Genomic DNA, 20,907 nt, shown 5'->3' with positions numbered 1-20,907 from the left:
CCTGTGTGGTGCACACTCTAATAACACTTCGTGAGTGTTATTAGAACTCACTGATAGACTTCAGGGTTTGCAGGTTCTCCTGCGGAGAAGAGGAGGCTGAGACAGGAGACCTGTCCACAGAGCAGTGTTGAAGATGTTTTTCATGGGACTCTAATCTGCTTTGCAAAGTATGTCATTTAGTCTACTGAGTTTGTAATTACACGGTGTCCTCTCTGGGCCCTGGAGGAGAAGAGGTTTAGAAGGTTGTCGTGGATGTTGAACAAGCAAGTCTGCCTTGTTCAGAAAGTCTCATAACCAAATAATGGCTACTGAAAACTACCCTCAGGCTCGGCTAGTTAGTTTTCTCCCGTCTGAGTATCCTGCAGGGAAGCTGAAGCGGTTGAAGAGTTCAGCCCAGAAAGGCTAAGGACGTGTTCTCCATCACACTCAAAGAACTGGTGGACTAGGATTTGACTTGAGTGTCTAATTGAGGAGAGGGGTGTGCCACTGTCAGGCACACCCCTCTGTTCTGGTGACTAGAGGTGTTTCCCCAAAGACCTGGGGCCGATTATTGAGAAGGGTATGTGTGGGGTCTGTCTGCCTGTAACATTCCAATTGAGACGCGTCTTCGCAGGATGTGATTGCGTTGCTGGGCACTGGTTCCCAGCGCAGGTCGTCTCAGACGGGGACACTGCTGATGTTTCCACTTACCGAGTGTTGGCTCAGGCCCTGGGGGTCACAGGCACTGGGGCAGTGGGTGTGCAAGTGTGTGTGCAAATGGCACAGGCTTCTGTGGAGATGGCTTGTTCCTCGGCTGCTAGTGTGGAATGACAGTCCACATCCAAATCAGCCGGTCCAGGATCTGAGACCCTGTCCTTCCAGGCGGGACACGCTGGTACACGGGTGGACACCCTAATGTCAGAGACTGGAGCTCTCCAGGGCTGTTGCAGAAAAATCCGGAGGAGAAATACAAAGACGGGGAAGTTTGAGTCAGGGTCAAAGCGAGGACTCACGGCTGGGAAAGCCTGTTGTGACCCTAAGTGGGGAACGCAAAGCGTCCCTTAAATGAGAAGGGCAGAACCACCGGGGCCACAAGCGAAGACAGCCGAGGAGTGAAGTTTGTTTTCCCTGGGCTGATCTGTTCCACGTGAGACTGTAGATGGAAAGGAAGGAGGAACGTTCTGACTCTGGCAAGACAGCGCCCACAAAATGGTAGCATCAGAGAGGCAGGAAGTAGGCAGGATAGGGCAGGGCAGCGGGCTGCTCTGCAATCCCCGGGTATCTTTGGGGTGGTTCGAACCGTGCCTGTGAGTGCAGATCTGTCCTCCTGAGAGGCCTGGACAGCCCAAGCCAGGGAAGCAAAGAGCAGCCTCCCTCCCCCAACGCCCCCACCACCACCACTTCATGGGCTTGAGCTTGACTCTTTCCTGTTAGGCGTTACAATTTCCTTTTCCATCAGTGACTACGTGCATGATGCTAAATTAGACAACTGAGGGGCATGTCACCTCCAAGAGTCAAGAGTTATACATGGACCATTTTTGGCCTAAGCAAAGGAGCCTTGAGCTGCCTGGGATTCTGGTCCCTGGCCCCCAGCTTGTCTCTGGGATCCTGACCTGTGACCGCTGGGTGGCACAGGCAGGTCACTAAGCTTTGGTGCCTGTGCCCTTGTCCAGAGCCCAGAATTTTTACCTGTGTCCCTTTCCCTGCTGAGACACTTGTGGTGGAAAAAAAGCGAGATGAAAACGAGGATCCGTGGTAGTGAAGAGCGTTCAAAGCTCAGCGTGCTTTAATGGCTCCATATTCGCAAGGATCCAGAGCCTATCTAAATACTGGAGGAGACCGCAAAGCAGAAGTTGGGGCTACAGACAGCTTGCTGGTTGATCCTTGCAGAACTTGCTCTGTGGGGAGGCTAGTTTCCAGTTAGTTAGAAATTACTCTGCCCCAGAATTAGAGGTACTGTAAAGTTTTTTTAATTTAAAAAAAAGTGGGATTTATTTATTCATTCATTGTGTGTCTGAGTCTTCTGTCTGCCTGTGTGTGTGCACCATATACGTGCCTTACGCCTGCCAAGGCCAGAAGAGAGCACTGGCTCTCTGGAACTAGAGTTGCAGGTGGTTCTGAGCCTGTGAGTTCTGGCAGCCAAACCCAAGTCCTCTGCAGTAGCATAAAGGGCTGTTGACATCTGCACACACCCCCCCCCCCAGCCTCGTGCTATGAAGGCTTCACAGAAAATGATTGTGCAACCTTGGTACAGAGCACAGGAAGTGTGCGCTGCGCCCAGCAGGGCGTTATCACACCTCACAGGGCCACTTTTGTGCTGTACGTTTTTCTTCGCACCCCTACAACGCACCGTTTGTAGTTGGACATTGGCTGAGTCCTCTTCCAGACAGACGCCTGCCAAAGAATGTGACATGCAGCCCCTGAGATGCAGAGCTGGATGGGCAAATCCCCTCTTCAGTGTCTAGCAGAGAAGGCATTACCGTTCCGCACTCTCAGGAGAGTATGATAAAGGTCTGTGATAAAATTCACAGCCACTGCAGCCCAGAGAGTTGATGGGAGCCTGATTTCCCACTTTTATTCCTTTACCTGAGTGTCTGGCCTGGAGCTGGTGACAGAGTCTCCCTCAGGAAAGGACTGTGGTAATTAGCGGTTCTAGCTTGCAGTCTCCCTTCACTGGAAATGCTCAGCACCTCTTGTGAGCTTTTTGTGTCTTTATTGCTGTACTGATTTGTTCAACCATGTGCATGTGTGTCGGCATACATGCGTGCAGGTAACTGTGGGGACCAGAGCCACCAAGTCCTCCGGAGTGTGAGTTGCAGGTGGTCATGAGCCACCCAATGTGGGTGCTAGGCACCAAACTCCGGCCCTTGGGAGGAGCAGTACATGCTCTTAACCACTGGGCCAGCCCAGGAACTCTTGACTTACGGGTTTATCTGGATCTTCTTAATGGGCACAGCTGCAAGCACCGCCTGCCCTCGTGGGCTCTGCCTTTCCCCAGGGTCTCAAGGACACACAGGGCACACACTTACCCACAGCAAGTCGTGGTCCTGATAGGACGGCCAAGAGAGAAAGGACTGCTGTTCTTTAAGTTGAGTGGATCTTACAGAAGGCATCACGGAGAAATCCAAGTCCTGCTAGAAAACCTGGGCTGCTAGCAAACTGAGTATCACAAAGGCCTGTGTGTGTGTGTCTGTGTGTGTCAGTGTCTGTGTGTCTGTGTATGTGTGTGTAGTTAAGTGTCCAGGGGTTTAATTTTTTTTTTTTATTTGAAGAGGTACTGATACAGTGTTTCTTCTGTGTCAGGGTTAAAGGTCTCCTCACATACTGCCTGAGAGGGACTGATATGCAGCTGCTTTCAAAGGCTTGCTCTTCCTTAGAGGTGACCGTGGTGGCCGGAGGAAACGGTGACACACTGTGCAGGGCACGTCTGTCTGCGTTGCTTCACCACTGACAACGCCATCAGTGAATACAGCTTTGAGGAGTGCTGTCCCTGACCGTGTTGGGGCTTTGGGGCTGCAGTGGCTGGACGCATAATGTGTAAAGAGGATTTCTTGGGACATCAAACTCTGGCCGCCCCGTGCTGTGACTTTAGTGACTGATACCCAGCCCTGTGGGCTCTCTCCCCACTGATGGATGTCCTCAGAGAAGAGCTGGCACAAGTACCAGGCGCTGGATACTGGGGTGAGAAGGCCATCATGTTAGTGGTTAAAGTGTCTTCATAGTGACTTCCAGCCTGGGTGCAGTGTGGCCTCCGACAGCCACCCTCCTGCAGAGTGAATGTTTAGGGTTGCCATGATAGAGGGGAGCTAGTTTAAAAGATTCTTTCTTGGTACCCGAAGACACCTAGACTTCAATTTATGTTGTACACTGGCTTTGTGTTTCTGAGTTGTTGTTGCTCTTCTTCATCTTTTTTCTTTTTTCTTCTTTTTTTTACATTTTTGGGTATATTTATTTTCTCACTGATTCTTCATGAATGACAGGTAATTTCTGTATCTCACTTTGATACTCTTTTTGTCCCTAAAATTTGGTGTGCAGTAATGGCATAAGCCCCATTGGCTATCACGTTTGCAAACACTGGCCGCACTGCCCACTAAGCCAGGCCAGTGTTGCCGTGAGATGGACACCAAGCAATCCTGGGCCAATATGTGTTTCCCCTGTTGGAAAATTAACAACGTTGTTTATCTCTGCTAAATCCGGGCATGATGTATCAAGAGACACGCTTGTCAGGCCCAATTTAGGATCATCAGATTAACTATTCCATGTGACAGGTTGACATGCAGAAAGTGGTAAATAGCTCGTGCTGAATTCTGCGGTGGGCTCTCGTGGTCAGGGGCACAGGTGATGAGCTAGGCTGGCCTCCCCTCTGCCTGCTACCATCTGCCTTCTTTGTTCCATGGCGTCAGAGAACTGTTCCTCCAGACTCGAGTTACCCACATGCTCCGTGATGCTTGTGTTTTTAATGTTATTGAATTGCTTGAGAGGGCTGCTGTTTCCCTGGTGTTGACCCAACAGCTATTTCCAACAGATGTCTGTGGGGGAGCCGAGGGCTAGAGAGATGCCATGGCAGCTACAAGCCCTTGCTGCTCTTCCAGAGGATGCACGCTCAACATGCATGGCTCCACATGGTGGTTCACAGCCATGTCTAAACTCCAGTTCCGAGGGACCCAACACCATCTTCTAGTCTCCAAGGTCACCGGGCACGTACGTGAGACACAGACGTATAAGCAGGCAAAACTACCATACACATAAAATAAAATAGTTTTTAAAGAATTTTTGTGGGTGGCTGGGGATGTTGCTAAATGATAGATAGAATGTTTGCCCAACACCACCAAAATTAACAGACGACATTTGCCAGGGCCTCGGGACATGACCAGTGGTGGGTTTCAAGGTCAACAGATGTCACTGGGGACTCATCACTGACTTGCATCTCCACCTCTGAGCAGAGGAGGACCCCTTCCAGGGGAGGCACACTGCCCGGCCTCAGTTCCCCCTTTCATTTTTGAGCAGGGAAATGCTGAGCAGACCAAGGAGTTACCCGTGCAGTAAGAGTCCCTGTGTTTTTCCCACTCCCATCCAACAGAAGGCTAACCTCTCTCCCTGCCCTAGTCACTTCTAAGTGAGAGGTACCGTCGCCCCCTAGCTCCAGGACTGTGTCTCTACGCGTACCCTGAGCAGGCCTACTGCCTGGAGGGACCGCTCTTGGTGTTCAGACACCCCTCCACCTCTGGGGAAGAGTGCAGCTAGGAGAGGGGGAGTTAGGTGTAGTGAGTCTCAGCCCTGTGGGACCGTGGAGAGGCATCCCGTACCCTGGAGCCCGAGGTCCTGGGTCAGATATGAAACCAACTAAGAATCTGTCATGTGGAACAGTGCAGCATGTCATGTATGTCGGTAGTCCTGGTCCTCCTCAGCGGGGCCCATGTCATGTATGCCGGTAGTCCTGGTCCTCCTCAGCGGGGCCCATGCACTGATGGCTGATCAGCTGTGACCTGCTCACTTACCCACAGCTGACATGTTGTTCCGCTGAGAGGGGCTGGGACCAGGACCACTCGTGTTCAAAGCATAAAGGTACAGCAGCTGACAAGTAGCCCAGCCTAGGTTTCCATCCTGGCTCACCCTTACCACAGCCTGGGCATTTTCCCCTGGCCAGGCCACAGGCTCCATTGAGAAGCACCATCTGCCCCCAGCCTCCAGCTAAGCCAGGCAGAGGGCTGAGAATATTCTTTGTACAACATCATCCGAAGTCAGCTTCTCAGGAAGCTGGTCCTAACAAGCCCTCCTGTAAAGAGCCTCATGGTCAGGGCATCCTGGGCATCCAGCAAACACCCTCCTATGGCACGTCTTAGAAATTCACAGTGCACCATGGCATGGGGTCTGCTTAAGGGGAGGCCCTTGCCTCAGAGAAAGGCACAAAACTCTTCACCCCACAGCACTGTTCTACTGCGCAGCACTTTCTGGTCACTGCCAGGAGGTGGGAAGGGTGTGAGACCTCCAGTGGCGGCATCTGCATGGTGTCTCGCCTGATTGCCGTGCCCCTGTCTGGGAGTCCGCCACATCTGGGTCTTGCACAACAGGCAAGAGTAACTCAGTATAGACAGGACAGTCTGTGCATCGCTGGAACTGGGCCTCTGTGTGTCTTCTGTAACAGGCAGCTCCTGTCAGTCTTTGTAGGACCGTGTGTGTGTGTGTGTGTGTGTGTGTGTGTGTGTGTGTCTTCAAGAAACAGATAAGGACCCATCTGTCATACCCTAATATCAGAGAAACCAAGAATTAGGTGTCGTGGGCGACCCAAGACTGAGGTTGCACGTGTAGCAGCTGCACAGAGTCCTGTGACCACAGGCTAGACCCCGCCATCTCCCAGCCTGCTCTTCTGTACGGGATGAGGTCAGTGCTGTGTGTCCCTGGCCTGCATACATAGGAGGCTGGTGGACCGTGGGCAGACAGTCATCAGTGAAAGACCATAAAGCCACAAGCCAGAGTGTTCGTACTTAGTAAGGTCAGCGCAGAAAAGAGCAAGCCGAGGCTGCAGTTGGGAAGGTTGTGCCCTTCCCTCTGCCTGGCAGGTGGTTTTAACTGAGACTCCAGTGTTGCTCATTGCAGATCGTGCGTGGGATTGCACGTAAGGTTTCTAGGCAGTCCAAGGGAAAGCCTCCTGATAGTTTTACCATCTCGTCTCTGTCTTAATCGGTGGCATAGAAACACGTAGGCTACAGAGAGCAGAAAGTGCCAGTGTCTCCAGGGTAGGCAGATGAGCAGTGCAGAGGGCTTGGGAATCTGCACCGCTTTCACAGTTCCCAGCTAGAATGTACCTGCTGATGGCGGTGCCGCTGAGGTGAGCTCCAGGCCCTATTCCTCCCTCAGGCTGATGCTGTGTTTTTCTGTGGACAGATGAATAAGTTTTTAGGTGGAGTGCTGCGAAGGTCCTTCCCCAAGGGTGCTCTTCACACTTACGGAGCATGTGCCCTTTATAACATTTGGGAAGCGAGGGCCAGTGAGGTGGCTTTAGTGAGGACAAAAGCACTCGCCTTGCAAACCTAATGAGCTAAATTCAATCCCCAGAAACACCCGCCCCCCCCCCCCCAAATCCTGGATGCAGGGGCACTGGAATCATAGTGTTCCTTGAGCAGGATGAGCGTTAGGGACAGGAGAATCATCCAGAAGCTCATGAACCAGCCAGCCATGAGTGCCCCAGAGCAGCCCAAACAGTAAATAGATAGCTTGCTTCAATGAGGTGGAGCGAGAACCAACTCCCCAAAGTCCTCTGGCCTCCACCTGCACGCCGCCGCAGTGCACACATGCCTCCACAACACCGCACCGTAGTAACAAATCATTTCTACAACTCTGGAAGCCCTGGTGCTTCCTGGTAGAAGAGACCGGACCTCCAGTGGAAACTGAGACAGTGTTGCGGACCAAGTGCGCCTTTTTCTGCCCCGAGTGTCTGAGGGACATGTTCTGTCCCTTGGCCCAGCAGAAGGCCCTGATGTCTGCAGTGCTTCTCGCTGACGCGTTGAGTGCTGAGGGCCACTCTTCTGAAGACTCTTGACTCTCCTGCACCCACGCCTGTCTGTCAAGACGCCACTGGCACATGTCCCAGGATGCTAGCTGCTGCTGTAGCCAGCAGGGCCTTGTTGTACCCGTCCATTATGAATTATTGAATTGCATGCATATTTATAGTGACTTCCTAGTAGTTTAATAATTTATTCATCCCGTATGGCTCCTTCGGTCTATTGCTTTTAATTGTTCGGGGAGTCTTTTTAGAGCGAACTCTACCAGGTTGCTCTCTCAGAATGACACTTCCAGAATTCTAAAATAGAATCCCACACACTTGTCCCTGGTTGGAAACACCTGCTGCCCAGTAACTAGGACTCCAGACAGGAGTCCAAAGCATGTTCCCGGCCCACACACATGGCTTCTGCTACAAGTCTGTAGGAACAGCCGGCTCTCTTCTTAGCCCTGGAGATCAGAATACAAACATGCATTACTCTGCCCTTGAATTTTGTGTAAGATGAGACAGATCTAAGGCATCACCTATAAGAAGAAAAGATCCTTCTGTCTCAACAAGTCAGCTTCCTGCCGGGGAGCATCCTGTCCTGTCAGTGTGGCCCCAAAATAAGCCTTTCCTCACAGACTGCACCTCCCCCCAGCTCTTGCCACTCAGAGATCTGTTTGCATGCAGGTAACTGAACCCAGTAGCTGGAAGACATCCCCAGGTAAGAAGGGAGTCTGGCTGTGGAGACAGAGCACCCCAGATTTTCTAGCTGAAGACAAGGCGAGCACCCACACATCTTTGTGTTGAGAACAGGTCTTGGACACAGTGGTCTCGTTTGCACTGTTGAGTCTCTTGTCATGAATGACATCGCACAGTAAAGACGTCCATTTCTTTACATGATGAATATCTTCTATGCCTGAGTCTGATGCTGGTCACCTGGACTTTCAGGACCATTCCAGATTTTTAGGGACATACAGGAAGAGAAGAAAGCCAGCCATTGCTGGCCAGTGCCATGAGTTCGCATATGGCATGGAGACAGGCTTGTTTCCTATTGAGTTTGACTCAGTGTCTTGAAAGTGGCCTTCAGTTGGACACACTTTGTCCTTCTCTTCCTTTCTGCCCCCACCTACTGTCCTTATGGATTCAACTCCTGGCCCCGGCCTCATTCTCCAGTCCTCTGAAGAAGTGCTCCTTAGCCTGAGCTCATGGTAGGCAGAAGGTGGAGCAGAAGCTGGGGGGAGAACCCGTTAATGTGGGCTCCAGGGCAGTGCCCCATTGCCCGTGGATCCAGCTCAGCCGGGTCATTAGGTAACAAAACGGAATGTGCACATCTCTAGCTATGCGTTTCCAAGCTTGTGAGGCTGACAGTGCACAGCTAGCTGCGTACATTGCTAACCAGGGAACAGTTAAGCCACCTCTGGTTCCTTAACTCCCTCTGTGACTGAAATCCTGTGTCACTCTCTGATGATGCTCCCGGCTCCTAAGGAGCTGTGTGTGCCAGGCTGTGTGCTGGGCACTAGCTGCACAAACTCCCCAAAGTCCCTGACCTTCAGAGGGAGCCAGGGTGCAGAAGCCTCCGTCATATCAAGTCTTGGTTAAATGGGAGGCTCTTGTGGAAACACAGCTGCCTTGAATCAGTTCTGCCCTTGGGGAGTCAGGGAAAGCCAGAACGGTAGCAGGTGTGGTAGCCTTTGAAGTTGGTGTTGACTAGCTGGCTCGAGCATCAAGGTCAGAGTAGGCAGAGGAAATATGAGCATTTACAGCCTGAGTAAAGATGAGGCTGTTCTGGACATGTGTCTCGACTTGGAATGGCCTACAGTGTTAGTATGTATGCCTTTAATAAGGAAAGGGGGCGGTGTCAATCACTACCCCTTGACCGACTGTCCTGGAGGCAAGGCCACCCTGCAGAAGACCCCAGGCCTCCTGAGTGTTTCCCTGAATAAAGTGTCTTCTCCCTCTGCTGGTCATCAGGGAGACAGCAGGAGTTGGGAGTGATTTCATTTGTTAAATTGTTTTAGACTAAAAGGAAGGAAGACAGATACAGTGCCGTCTGCCATTACAGTCATTTCTGAAAACAACAGTGCAGAAAACGTTTGTACTCAGGTCCTGATAACCATCTCAGGCCTCTCTCTCTCTCTCTCTCTCTCTCTCTCTCTCTCTCTCTCTCTCTCTCTCTCTCTCTCTCTCTCTCTCTCTCAGCCCTATTACTGAGCCATAAAGATGCTGGGGTTTCTTTCTGTTCCAATTGGCCCCTTATTGAGGCAAGTGCCAAGGAAACGCACCAGACTGCATCCCGAACGTGAACAGAATCCCTGCTTCCCCTGCGTTCCCACGCGTGACAGAAACACATACAGGGTTAATCCTCCTGGTCCATCGACACCAGCCTTAATCAACAAGCAACAGAGATACGGGCATTCTCACCTGGGAACGTCCACTCATGCCTCATTTTAAATGAGGAACAGATCGCAGAAACCAGTCTCTAGAGCTGGTGAGAGGACTTGGCAGGTAAGAGCACCTGCTGCCAAGCCTGATGACCTGAGTCTGATCCTGGGACCAAACCAATGGAAAGAGAGCACCAATGCAGATGTTCCTGTTGTATGTGTGTCGTAGCATGCACACGTTAACACACCTGTATATACGCAAACGCACGGCATATACACACAAAATAATCGTAGGGTTTTTTTTTTTTTTTAAGAAAACAAATGTTTCAGGTCGCTGCTGTGTGCCCTGCATCTCACCAAGCTCTAGTTCTCACACAGGTGTCGTCTCTCCCTCTTGTCTGGTTCACCTCTAGGAGGTCCATACAGTGATTTACACCCCTGCTATTATAGATCAGGGGACACAGGACCTGGGTGTTGAAGGACAGTTCCGGTGTCAAGCATTCTCCCTGACTGTCCACACATGACCTGAGGCAGGTGGTCTCTTCAAGGATAACAAAATGCAAAACTGTAAGATTAGCTCCCCAGGAGAGTGGAGACCCCCCTCACCCCCACAGAGAGACAAGCCCTGAGTCCGCACCTCCCTTAGATCCCAGAACCTTCCTGAGGTTGTGCTCCATTAGGTCAAGCCTGTCTGCATTGCTACTCCTGGGACACAGCACCCAGCACTGTGAACACTAGGGATTGCTCAGGAACTGTGGGTGCATGGCGGGAGCACAGGTCCCTACAGGCTGGCTGCTGTGTTCCATATACTAGGGCTGCACTGCATAGGTACCCACATGCAAGGTACGGCTCCCAGCTGGAGCTGCTCTTCCACTGAACCTACCCACTCCCCAGTCCCGGCAACTCCCTGCCTCCCTGCTTCCTGTCTGTTCAAGTTCAGCCCCAGCCTAATCTGTTTTTCTCTCTCTCCCTCTCTGACACACACACACACACACACACACACACACACACACACACACATTACATCCTGACCATAATTTCCCTTCCCTCCATTCCTCCCAGTCCTCCCCCCACCTCTCCTCTTCCCCACATCCACACATCCTCTATTCCCCTTCAAAAAAGAGCAGACCTCTCAGGAAAATTAAACATGTCATAGCAAGTTTCAACAAGACTAGGCACAAACCCTCATCATATCAAGGCTGGATGAGGCAACCAGTAGGAAGAAAAGGGTCCCAAGAGCAGGCAAAGGAGTCGGAGACACTTCCCACAAGAACACCAAAGTATGCAACATAACATGTGTGCAGAGGACCTAGAGACACCTCCCCCAAGAACACCAAGCTACACAACCGTGACATAGTGCAGAGGACTTAGCTAGGACCCATACAGGCTCTGTGGTTGTCACTTCAGTCTCTGTGAGCCCCTGTGAGTTCTGCTTAGTTGATTCTGTGGGCCACGTTCTCATGGTGTCCTTGACCCTTCTGGGTCCTACAATTCTTCCTCCCCCTCTTCTGCAGGGCTCCTGAATTCCATCTAGTGTTTGATTGTGGGTCTCTGCATCTGCTCCCATCAGTTGCTGGGTGAAGCCTCTGATGACAACTGGACTAGACACCACTATGGCTATAGCAGAATATAGTTAGCAATCATTTCACTGAGGGTTTGTTGTTGTTGTTGTTTTTTGTTTTGTTTTTTTGGGGTTTTTTTTGGGGGGGGGTGCCAGTTATGTTTGGGTCTATCCAGCCTTTTTGTTCCAGGCCATCCAGGTACAGGCATGTCATACATGGGTTCCCTCTCATGACTCGGGCCTCAAATTAGACAGTCATTGTTTGGCCACGCCCACAAGCTCTGTGCCACCATTAAGGCAGTCATCTTGCAGGCAGGACAGGTTGTAGGTCTAAGGGTTGTTGTCCCTGTCTCACCGCTGGAAGCCTTGCCTGGTTACAGAAGATGGGAAGTTCAGGCTCTGTATCCCCATTACTAGGGTCACCCTCATAGAGTCCACGGAGTTTCCATATCAGCCCCCAAATGTCCTCCAGTTCCAGTCATCTCTCCCAGTATTCTCCCCCTCCACTCCCCACCCCAATTTGATCCCTCCTGTTCCCAGCCAACCCACAAAATCTATTTTCTCTTCCCAGAGAAACCCATGGGGTCCCCCCTTGAGCCTCCTTATTTGCCAAGTTTACAGAGATGCTATGGTTCTCCATATACCCTAAAAATAACTAGATGGATGGGGGGACAGACATCTCAGTAGAGGCTCTGTCTCATGGGAATTCTATTCATCCTTTAGGACATACTCAGGGTTTTCATGGTTTCCACAGAGGCTGGCCACACTGAAACTGGACAATTCTGTTTCTGGAGATTTAAAACGACTGTCTGTCTCAGCTCCTGGCGGACTTCATAGCTTGTTTCGCTGGCTTCCTGATGATCTAAAGCGGCCTTTTGGGAAACAGTCCTCATCTTTACCCCATCTGTAAACAGGGCCCTGGTGCTTGCTTGTCACTGCCTTCTTGCTAGGGCAGAGGAGGGAGAGGACATCATGAGGAGAGAGGTCAAGCCCCACCCCTCCAGCTACTGAACAAGCAGGAAACCCTGTCGTTGGAAAGCGTGACCCTCGAACCTGGATTTTATTTCCAGACGTAACAATTAACACCTGAGTTTTCAGTACCTGCCTAGTCAGCACCAGCGATTCCATGGACTTCTTTGTCATTGAAATTTAATAGAATGCCCTTAAAACGTCACTGTTTTCAGAGTCAAAGATGGGAGAGCTCTAAGTGCTGCTTCCTGAAACCACGGAACCTGTAAAGCTTCTAATGCCTGTGTGGTTTTATACACAACCTGATGATCACACAGACTGTTCTCAGGCTCTCCGGGTAACAGCACACAGGCATCTCCTACCCCGTTCCAGCACGCTTTCCAGACATCACTACGGACAGGTCCCAGTCCTGGCTCTTCGTGTGCTGGCCCTGCCTTCCACCAACCAGAACCTTTCAACCATAGTTCACCTCCCACCCACCCCCTACCCACTCCTCCCAAAGGGTAAGGCCTCCCATGGGGCATCACCAAAGCCTGGCACATTAAGTTGAGGTAGAACAAAGCCCCTGTCCGCTGCATCAAGGCTGAGCCTGGCATCCCACCATAGAGAATGGCTCCGAAAAACTAGCTCATGCACCAGGGCTGGATCCTGGTCCCACTGCCAGGGGACCCTAAAATAGACCAAGCCACACAACTGGTCACCCACTTGCAGAGGGCCTAGTTTGGCCCCATGTGGGATCCACAGCTAGAGTTCTGAGTTCCCACGAGCTTGGTTCAGCTGTCTCTGTAGATTTCCCATCATGACCTTGCCCACCCCCCTTGCTCATATAACCCCTCCTCTCTCTGGACTCCCGGAGCTCGGCCTGGTGTTTGGCTGTGGATCTCTGCATCTGGTTCCATCAGTTACTGGATGAAGGCTCTCTGATGACAGCTGGGGTAGTCACCAATCTGATGACAGGGGAAGGCCAGTTCCTGCGCCCTCTCCACTATTGCTAGGACTCTTAGCTGGGGTCATCCTTGTGGATTCTTGGACATTTCCCTAGCACTAGGTTTCTCCCTCTATCAAGATATCTCTTTCATTGCTTTCCTACTCCTTCTCTCCCCACAACCATCCTGTTCCTTTGTATTCTCATCCCTTATCCCCTCCTCCTCTACGGTGGGATGAAGGGAGTGACTCTTGGGCGCCAAGGTCATCACCACACAAGGTCATCACCACAGCTAGCCTCTGTGAGGAGAGGTCAGTCAGGGAGGATAGATGATGACTGTCCTCTGTGTCAGGGAGAGGCAAGAAAAGGGGGAAGAGAAAGGGTTCGAAGTTTTGGTCGTAAAGAGTCCTAGCCAAGAACAGCTTTCGGGAACACTCTAGTGATAAAGGCCAAGGTTGCAGGCCCTCCTGAAGCAGCTGGCAGTTCTCACATTGTGTCCTGAGTGAGTGCACAGTGAGGCGTTAAGTAGAAGCCAAGCTAACTCTCACTCAGCCCTGGGAGTTTAGCTTATCTTATGTGGAAGGTTCAGCCTTCAAGATCCAGTCAGCCAAGCGTTAAAGAGAAGTGCGTTAGAGCCCCAAGCAGGAGCTGCTGCATCACATGGGGTCCTGGCCCCGGCCACCTCTAGACACTTGGGAGAATGCCCTGGACTTAGGATATCTGCAGGAAGGAGTAGGCACTTAGGCCCCACTCCAGTGAGGAAATTTCTCCTCGTTGCCAGGCAGCTCTAAGACCAGACCGACCATGAACATCTGCTAGCCCTCTTGAAAAACATGGCCAATTGCGTGTGCCAAAGGCAGAGGGCTTGGGTCCTTCTATCTTGGGTTAATCCCACTGGGAGTGCTCAGGTTGAGTTCCACCTCCACTGAGACCCACCTGACAGTGATTCCCTTAGAAAACGCTGGGCTTCCTGATGCTCTGAAAGGACCAATGGCGCCACCTGGTGGGGACATGCAGAGCAGGCGGGACGCCGCCTCAGCCGACACACTTGAAGAATGACTTTACAAACCCCGCCTGGGTGCAGTGGGGTGAGACAGGAGCCTCCACGCACCAGCCATACTAATGAGTATTCAGGTGTCCGTGAAATTAATAACCCCAAGTAGTAGAAGACCAGGCCAGAAAGGTATTAAAAGGACAGAGAGTGGCAAGAAAGGACTCTTCCGCCTGTTTGTTAGGAGATGCTTTGGGAAACACCCCAGGTGGGAACTCTGGGGACACACAAGGCCACAGGTTCCAAATAAAGCTGAAATAAACTCCCAGGGTTTGCTCCCAAGGTGTCATAACTCTGCGTCCATGCAAAGGGTAGTCAAGAAGTATGCATTCCACTAGAGCCACCCAGCAGCTGGGCCTCTTTCAGTTTGTCCTTCCTCCTCTCAACACGGAGTCCTCGGTTTGGTTTTTTGAGATGTGGTTGTCCTGGAACTCACTTTGTAGGCCAGTCCGGCCTCGAATTCTAAGATCCGCCTGTCTCTGCCTCCCAAATGCTGGGATTACAGGCGTGCGCCACTGCCTTCTGCCTAGTTCCTGGAAATCTTACTAGGTGATTTTAAAGACTGGAGAGGCTTGAGGCCAAGGGAGGGTAGGGGTGGCTGCCGTTTCTTGAGAGAAAACAATGGTGAGTCTTCCAAACAGCACTGGCCAGAAAGATTTCCATCAGAGAAATGGAGCCTGCAAAGTAGGTGCTTGTGGCTTTAGACCCTCGGGCACGAAGGAGCGCAGCGCACGGCCTCGAGCACGTAGGGGCGCAGGGCCTTGGGCATGAAGAAGCGCAGTGCACGGAACCCTGGAGCGCTCGAGTCCAGCTCCGTACCACAGAGCTCCTCCATCATGAACTTTCCTTTGAGCTACCTGGTCTTCAAGTGTTGTTCTTGAGCTCCCCGTGGGTCCTCAGCTTATGACCGTCTCTCCCCGCCCCCCCCCCAAGCCTCCTTGTGATGGATGGGATAGGAGAGGTCATTTTTACCCCTGCGGTTTCCTTCCAGCTCTCAAGCCCTTGCAGTCATTTAAGGTTATGATGGGGAGACTCAGGGAGTGGTAGGGTGCTAAGTAGGGACTGGGAAAAGGCTTGTCTCCAACCTGCCCTGGAGCCACATCTGTTTCCTCCTATCCTGATTCTCACACCTCCTGTCACTCAGTGCAAAGCCCCGCCCACCTGTCAAGCTTGACTCAGCAAATACCCACAGGCCTTGGCTAGAGTAGAGATAGAGGAGGCAGGTAGAGGGATAGTACCCAAGGCAACCTTGCAGTATGATCAACTGTTCTTGATGCCTGGGAGCAGGTGCTGATGGGAGGTCCCTGGTAACTTGGTTTCCAGGCAACTTGGACAGCAGCTATGGGTTCCAAGCCATTTTAACACAGTGAATCTTGGGGCTAGGATGGTAAGTCCCTCGGTGTGCAAGAAGGTTAGACTCATTCTTTCCAGCCTCTTATTATTTCCTCACCATGGTGCCAAGACAGCAGCCCTCCCCAAAGACTCCTCAGAGCTGGCTGCACGTCAGACAGATGGGCCTGGTGCCTTTGCGGCTGCAGCTCCCAAGGTGGTCCCTGCCTGAAGTAGCCAGCATGTTCTGAGACTGCACAGCCACAGCCCCTTCACTACATGAGGAGGTTTGGAATTAGCAAACTGACTCCTCTCTGCAGTTAAATTGGCATGTGGTAGAGAAAGCTCTGACCCAGTTAGCCCTACCACAAGCAGTCAGCGAAACCGAGAGACACCGGGATGTTTCTGAGCTGTAAGGTGAAGCTTCTCCTGGAGCAACAGAAACTACTTGAGGAATTTCAAGTGATTTTGCTATAGTCGCTAGGATGTAAGCATTCGCGCACTTTCTAAATAGTAAGACCTTTGCCTACACACACACACACAACCTAGCTGTGGCTTCCTTCAAAGGAGCCCTGCGGCATAACCCAGATGCAGAGCTATGGGAGGTGGACTAGAAGCTCACGCGATACTTCTTCAACCATTGCCTAGCAGGCCTGGCATTGAGCACAACAGCGTCCCAAGGACCTCCCTTCGGTCCCGTGTTCTGCCCCAGTCTTTCTGGGCTGTGACCTTGTCCACAGTCTGCCTCTGAATGCCTCCCACATACCGTCAGAACAAAACACAGCTCCTGCTTCAAGTGGAGTAAGAGAAAGTTTATTCCAAGATCGTGAATATGGATTCCCTAGAAGTTAATATGGTCCAGGAATGCGAGTTCGGATCTCCTCCAATGAATTGTTCAACCACAGAAGCAGCTGCATGAACCAAAGAAAGTCCTAAATCAGTGCATTTGAGTGGGAGAGAGATCAGATGGTAAAGCCCTTGCTGTACAAGCGTGATGGCCTGAGTCCCAGAACCCAGCTCAGAAGTAAGGTGTGGGAGAGTGCACTGTGATCCTGTGCTGGGGACATGGGTACAGGCAGATCCCTGGACTCACTGACCAGCCGGCCAGACCTGCTCCACACACGCTAAGCCAGCGAGAGGACCTATGTCAAACACACATAATAAGTAGGGTGGACGGTGCTCGAGGAATAACCCAGGGCTAGCCTCTGGCCTCTGTCCACACAGGTACACAGAGACATCATTGCACCTACCAGGTTCATCAGGTAGGGAAGTGGTTGTCCCAAAACGGCGTTTGCACTGTAGGTTTCAGACTGTCTGATGACACCCTTGGGGTCGGGGTTGGTGGCAGCTAGTGGCCTAGTCGTGCTTAGTTAACACCTTCCGAAGTGTTTGTGTTGTAGTCAAAAGAGCAGGTGCAGAGGTAGGCAACGAGGGACTTTTAGAGCCCAAACTCATTTAGATCAGCATCTCAAACCCAGGTGTGGCTCTGCTGGGGACGTTAGTTCATGGCGCCCTGCTCCCTACTTCCGACTCATCGTGGCGGTTATGAACTGGGCACCATGCATCTCCCCAAGAAATCAGTGCCCATAACCAGATTTTATATGTGACATACGCCTGCCATACCTCAGATCAGAAAGCAGTTTCTGACACAGTGTGATTACTTTTGTAAGAAAAAAAAAATGAAGAAGAAAAGAATACGACCAGATCCACAGGAATTGGGAAGGAGAGCCACCGCAGTCGCTGCGTGAGACTGCAGCAATTGAACGTGTTTGGGCCCATCTCTCTTCCCTCAGGGAACACGTATTACTTCGATGCTATACCATATTCTGCCCCTCAATACTGTAGACAGTTTCGGGGAGCTTCATATGAATTAAAGTGTTAAGAATTGACACCAACACAAAGAAAATGTATACAATTAATATGTACTAATAAAGTTTTAAAAACACAAAATGCTGGGGCGGGCACTACAGAGAGGTGGATCCTAGGGCTCCCTGGCTGTCCAACCTGCACTCGCCAAGTTCAGGCTAGAGAGGGGCCTTGTCTGGAAAACTGTGTTCTGCACCTGAGGTTGACCTCTGACCTTCACACACACACACTTATTTTTCAAGTTGTGAGGCAGGAGATACTGTTCAAGAGTTACGAACACTGGCTGCTCTTCCAGAGGACCTGGGTTCCATTCCCACCACCCATAGGGCATTTCACAAGGCACCTCTAGCTCTGAGGGATCTGACGCCCTCTTCTGGCCCAAGCACACAAGCGCTACACAGATGCATGCAGGAAAATACCCATAAACATAATTTTGGTTTTGTTTTGTAGTTTTCAGTGACTTTTTTTTTTTTGCCTTTATAATTCTTGAGGAGAGGGCACCAGGGCCAGGAGTTTGCTTTGACTCCAAGTATCCCCAGTTAGAAACTTCCAGAAGCCATGGACTCTGGGGACCCTATAATACCCCATGTTTAGCTGTTTCTGCCCCGCTTCAGGGAAGCCTGTTTCCAGTCTCATAGACTGACGGTCTCACTCATTCCAGCAATAAAAGAATCGGTGCTTTTATGTAATTCAGCTGTTACTTGCTGCAGCCCATTTCCACGCTCTTCCTGGACTAACCTCAGAAGCGGCCCCACAGCTCCTGAGCCCCATAGCCCCCGAGTCCCACGGCCCCCTGAAACTCACAGCCCCCGAGTCCCACAGTTCCAAAGTCCCGCAGCACCCTGAGCCCCACAGCTCCCGAGACTCACAGCCCCTGAGCCCCCAACCCCCTCCCCAGCCTGGTTGTTGACAAAGCAACAGAGGAAAGAGGTCAGCTTCTTCGTTTTTTTTCCCTCCTCGGTGGCAGAAGCCACCACTGCCCATGCTGGACTCTCCACAGCTGCTTTGCTCTTTTTTCCCTTGTGTGAATCACTCATTAAATCCTCTTTTCCCCATCTGTCTTCCAGCCCGCCTAAACCAACAGTGTACATCTCCGGTGTTATTGCCCGGGTAAGTGTGACCTCTGCACACAGACAGCGGAGCGGCGCAGTCCTGCACCTGATCCGCTCCTGGAAGAGTGTGGGCGTGTGGACTCCCATGCAGTCTCTTCTTGCCTATGCCTTTAATAAGCACCAGTGCTTCAGTGGTGCCCACAGCTGAGCACCTGCCTGCTTGCTGAGGATTCACCTGACACCGCAGGCTCTGGCTCTGGGCCTCAAGTAACCTGGTCTGCACACGTTTTCCCAGCGTCAGTACAGCGTATGACAAAGGAGGCTTACATGAAATTCCAGTTCAGCATGCCCATGTGTGTCCTGCCTGACTGCTTTTGTTTGCTGGCCCTCGGTCTACACTCATGTTTTCTGCCACACCATGTACCTTTGAGGAGGAAGCCACCATTGCTGGGGACAGCTTTACCAACAGAGCTGTCACAGCCATCTATGCCATGGGGCCAGATTCAGTCCTTGATTACACGGTTCTGTCTGCCCTTGCCCCGATCAAACCCGCTGTTGGCATAAGAAGCCAAGCTTAGCCTGCCCCATTCTCCAGGCCCCCACAGGCTTCTTCTCCACCCATTCTTCCTCAGGCCTGCCCAGATCCTAGTTTGAGACTGCATTTGGCCTGTCTTGCGCCCGGTTCAGATGACAGAATCAGACCTAAAAAGGACACCAGCTGGGTCTTCTCCAGGCAAATGTACAGGCACCATCACTGTTCAGTCGGGGGCTCGAGCCTCTGCCCCGTGGTTCTGTTGGCCTGCAGGGCCTGCTTAGCTGCAGAGGTAGCCTGGTACCCACTCATCCCCAGCCCTGCAGCAAAGGGTGGGGCTGGGTTCGGAGAACTGTCTCTCCACCTCTTTCACTTCCTGTTAACCAGCTTGTGTATTGTCTCCTCGCAGGGTGACAAAGACTTTCCCCCTGCGGCTGCACAAGTGGCCCACCAGAAGCCGCACGCCTCCATAGACAAACATGTTTCTCCAAGAACACAGCATATCCAACAACCTCGCAAATGATCTGCGCCCAGGCCCTGGCACCCTCTGCAGCCGCAGCACCCAGGCCCGCCCCCTATGATGCTCCCCTGACCAAAGGAACTTGCGCTTTCCGAGAAAAGCCTAAGGCAAAGCAAAGTGAACCCCCCCCCCACTGTCTCAGGTCCCCACATTTAAAACTAGAGAGGCTCCAACTGCAAAAGTTTTCCTTGAGTCCGAGTTGTGTGACACTGAAGTGCCATTGGCAGAAAGAACATGGCGAGTCCCGAGGAAGTCCTTCATACTGGCAATGACTTAAAGTCCTTACTCCTGGTCCTAAGAGGAAGAAGCCACCTTGGGGAGATTTGATAATGTTAGAAAAACAAAACACTATGATATGGATTTTATAAATTGTGACCTCTTCCTGCCCTAGCATACCCTATACTGGCCCCGGTCCATGGCTGCAGAATTCCTGCTTTTCTGAAAAGTTAAAAGGCTCCTTTAGCCACACATAGAACCTTCTGGAGTGCTGCTCACAGAGTACTCCTGACTGTCCCGATGCTCTGTGACCTGCAGCATCTGCACCACCAGCCATTCTGGAACTCTTCACCAGGCCTGTGCCGTTTCACTGAAGGAGGGGCGGGCTCCTAGAATCTTATAATCAATTTGGTATCCCAGGAGTGGGCTTAACAGGGAGCAGGACACACACCTGTTTGGTCAGTCTCTTCGTTCTTAATTACTGAAGGCCTCTTCAGTGCCAAGAACCAAGGCTCCTGCTAGAGACCCAGGCTTGGGTGTAGCACTGCCGTGGAACCCACAGCCTTGCTCTGTCATATGGGACCAAATACAGGAAAGGACCTTAGAGCAGGTAACACCAGGTCCCCTGTGCAGACTTCTCGCCTTCTGGTACCTAACTCCTGAAGCGTCCATAGTCCCTTTCAGTTCAGCAACCTGAGGGGCTGCCCGTGTTCCGTGTACTCTGTCTCTGGTGTGCCTCTGTGGGCTCTAGGTCACTGAATGTGGCATGTTTCCCTAAATAAATTTAATAATCTTAATGACATTGAGAATAGGTTGATTTTAATAAAGCTCCTGCATTTTGCCTCGGTCTCCCTTTTATGTCTCAGAGATTCCCCTTTTCAGCTCCCCAGGGCTGCCAGCTGTTTCAGTGGAAGTACAGACAGGCACACGGGATGGATATCATCAACGCCGCCAACTTCCCGCACAGAGCTGAGCTGTTGGGCCTAGTCGCCTCTGTAACTGTCAGAAACGGAAAGGCTTAATTCAGTTGATTGACGTGT

General features: G+C 51.6%; 1 protein-coding gene across 1 annotated transcript in view; it reads left to right on the top strand.

The window, feature by feature from the left end:
- The window catches only part of Dap (death associated protein), a 39,000-nt gene extending 18,293 nt beyond the window's left edge, over positions 1-20,707 (top strand). The window contains exons 3-4 of the mRNA XM_075975792.1: positions 18,615-18,657; positions 19,541-20,707. Of these exons, the coding sequence (XP_075831907.1) occupies positions 18,615-18,657; positions 19,541-19,654 (157 nt within the window). The 3' untranslated portion in view covers positions 19,655-20,707. The remainder of the gene's footprint in view (positions 1-18,614; positions 18,658-19,540) is intronic.
- Positions 20,708-20,907: the final 200 nt, after the last annotated feature.

The sequence above is a fragment of the Microtus pennsylvanicus genome, chromosome 6 (assembly GCF_037038515.1).
Source record: "Microtus pennsylvanicus isolate mMicPen1 chromosome 6, mMicPen1.hap1, whole genome shotgun sequence".
In the NCBI taxonomy this organism is placed as follows: Eukaryota; Metazoa; Chordata; class Mammalia; order Rodentia; family Cricetidae; genus Microtus; species Microtus pennsylvanicus.
This window is presented reverse-complemented; position numbering and strand designations above follow the sequence as displayed.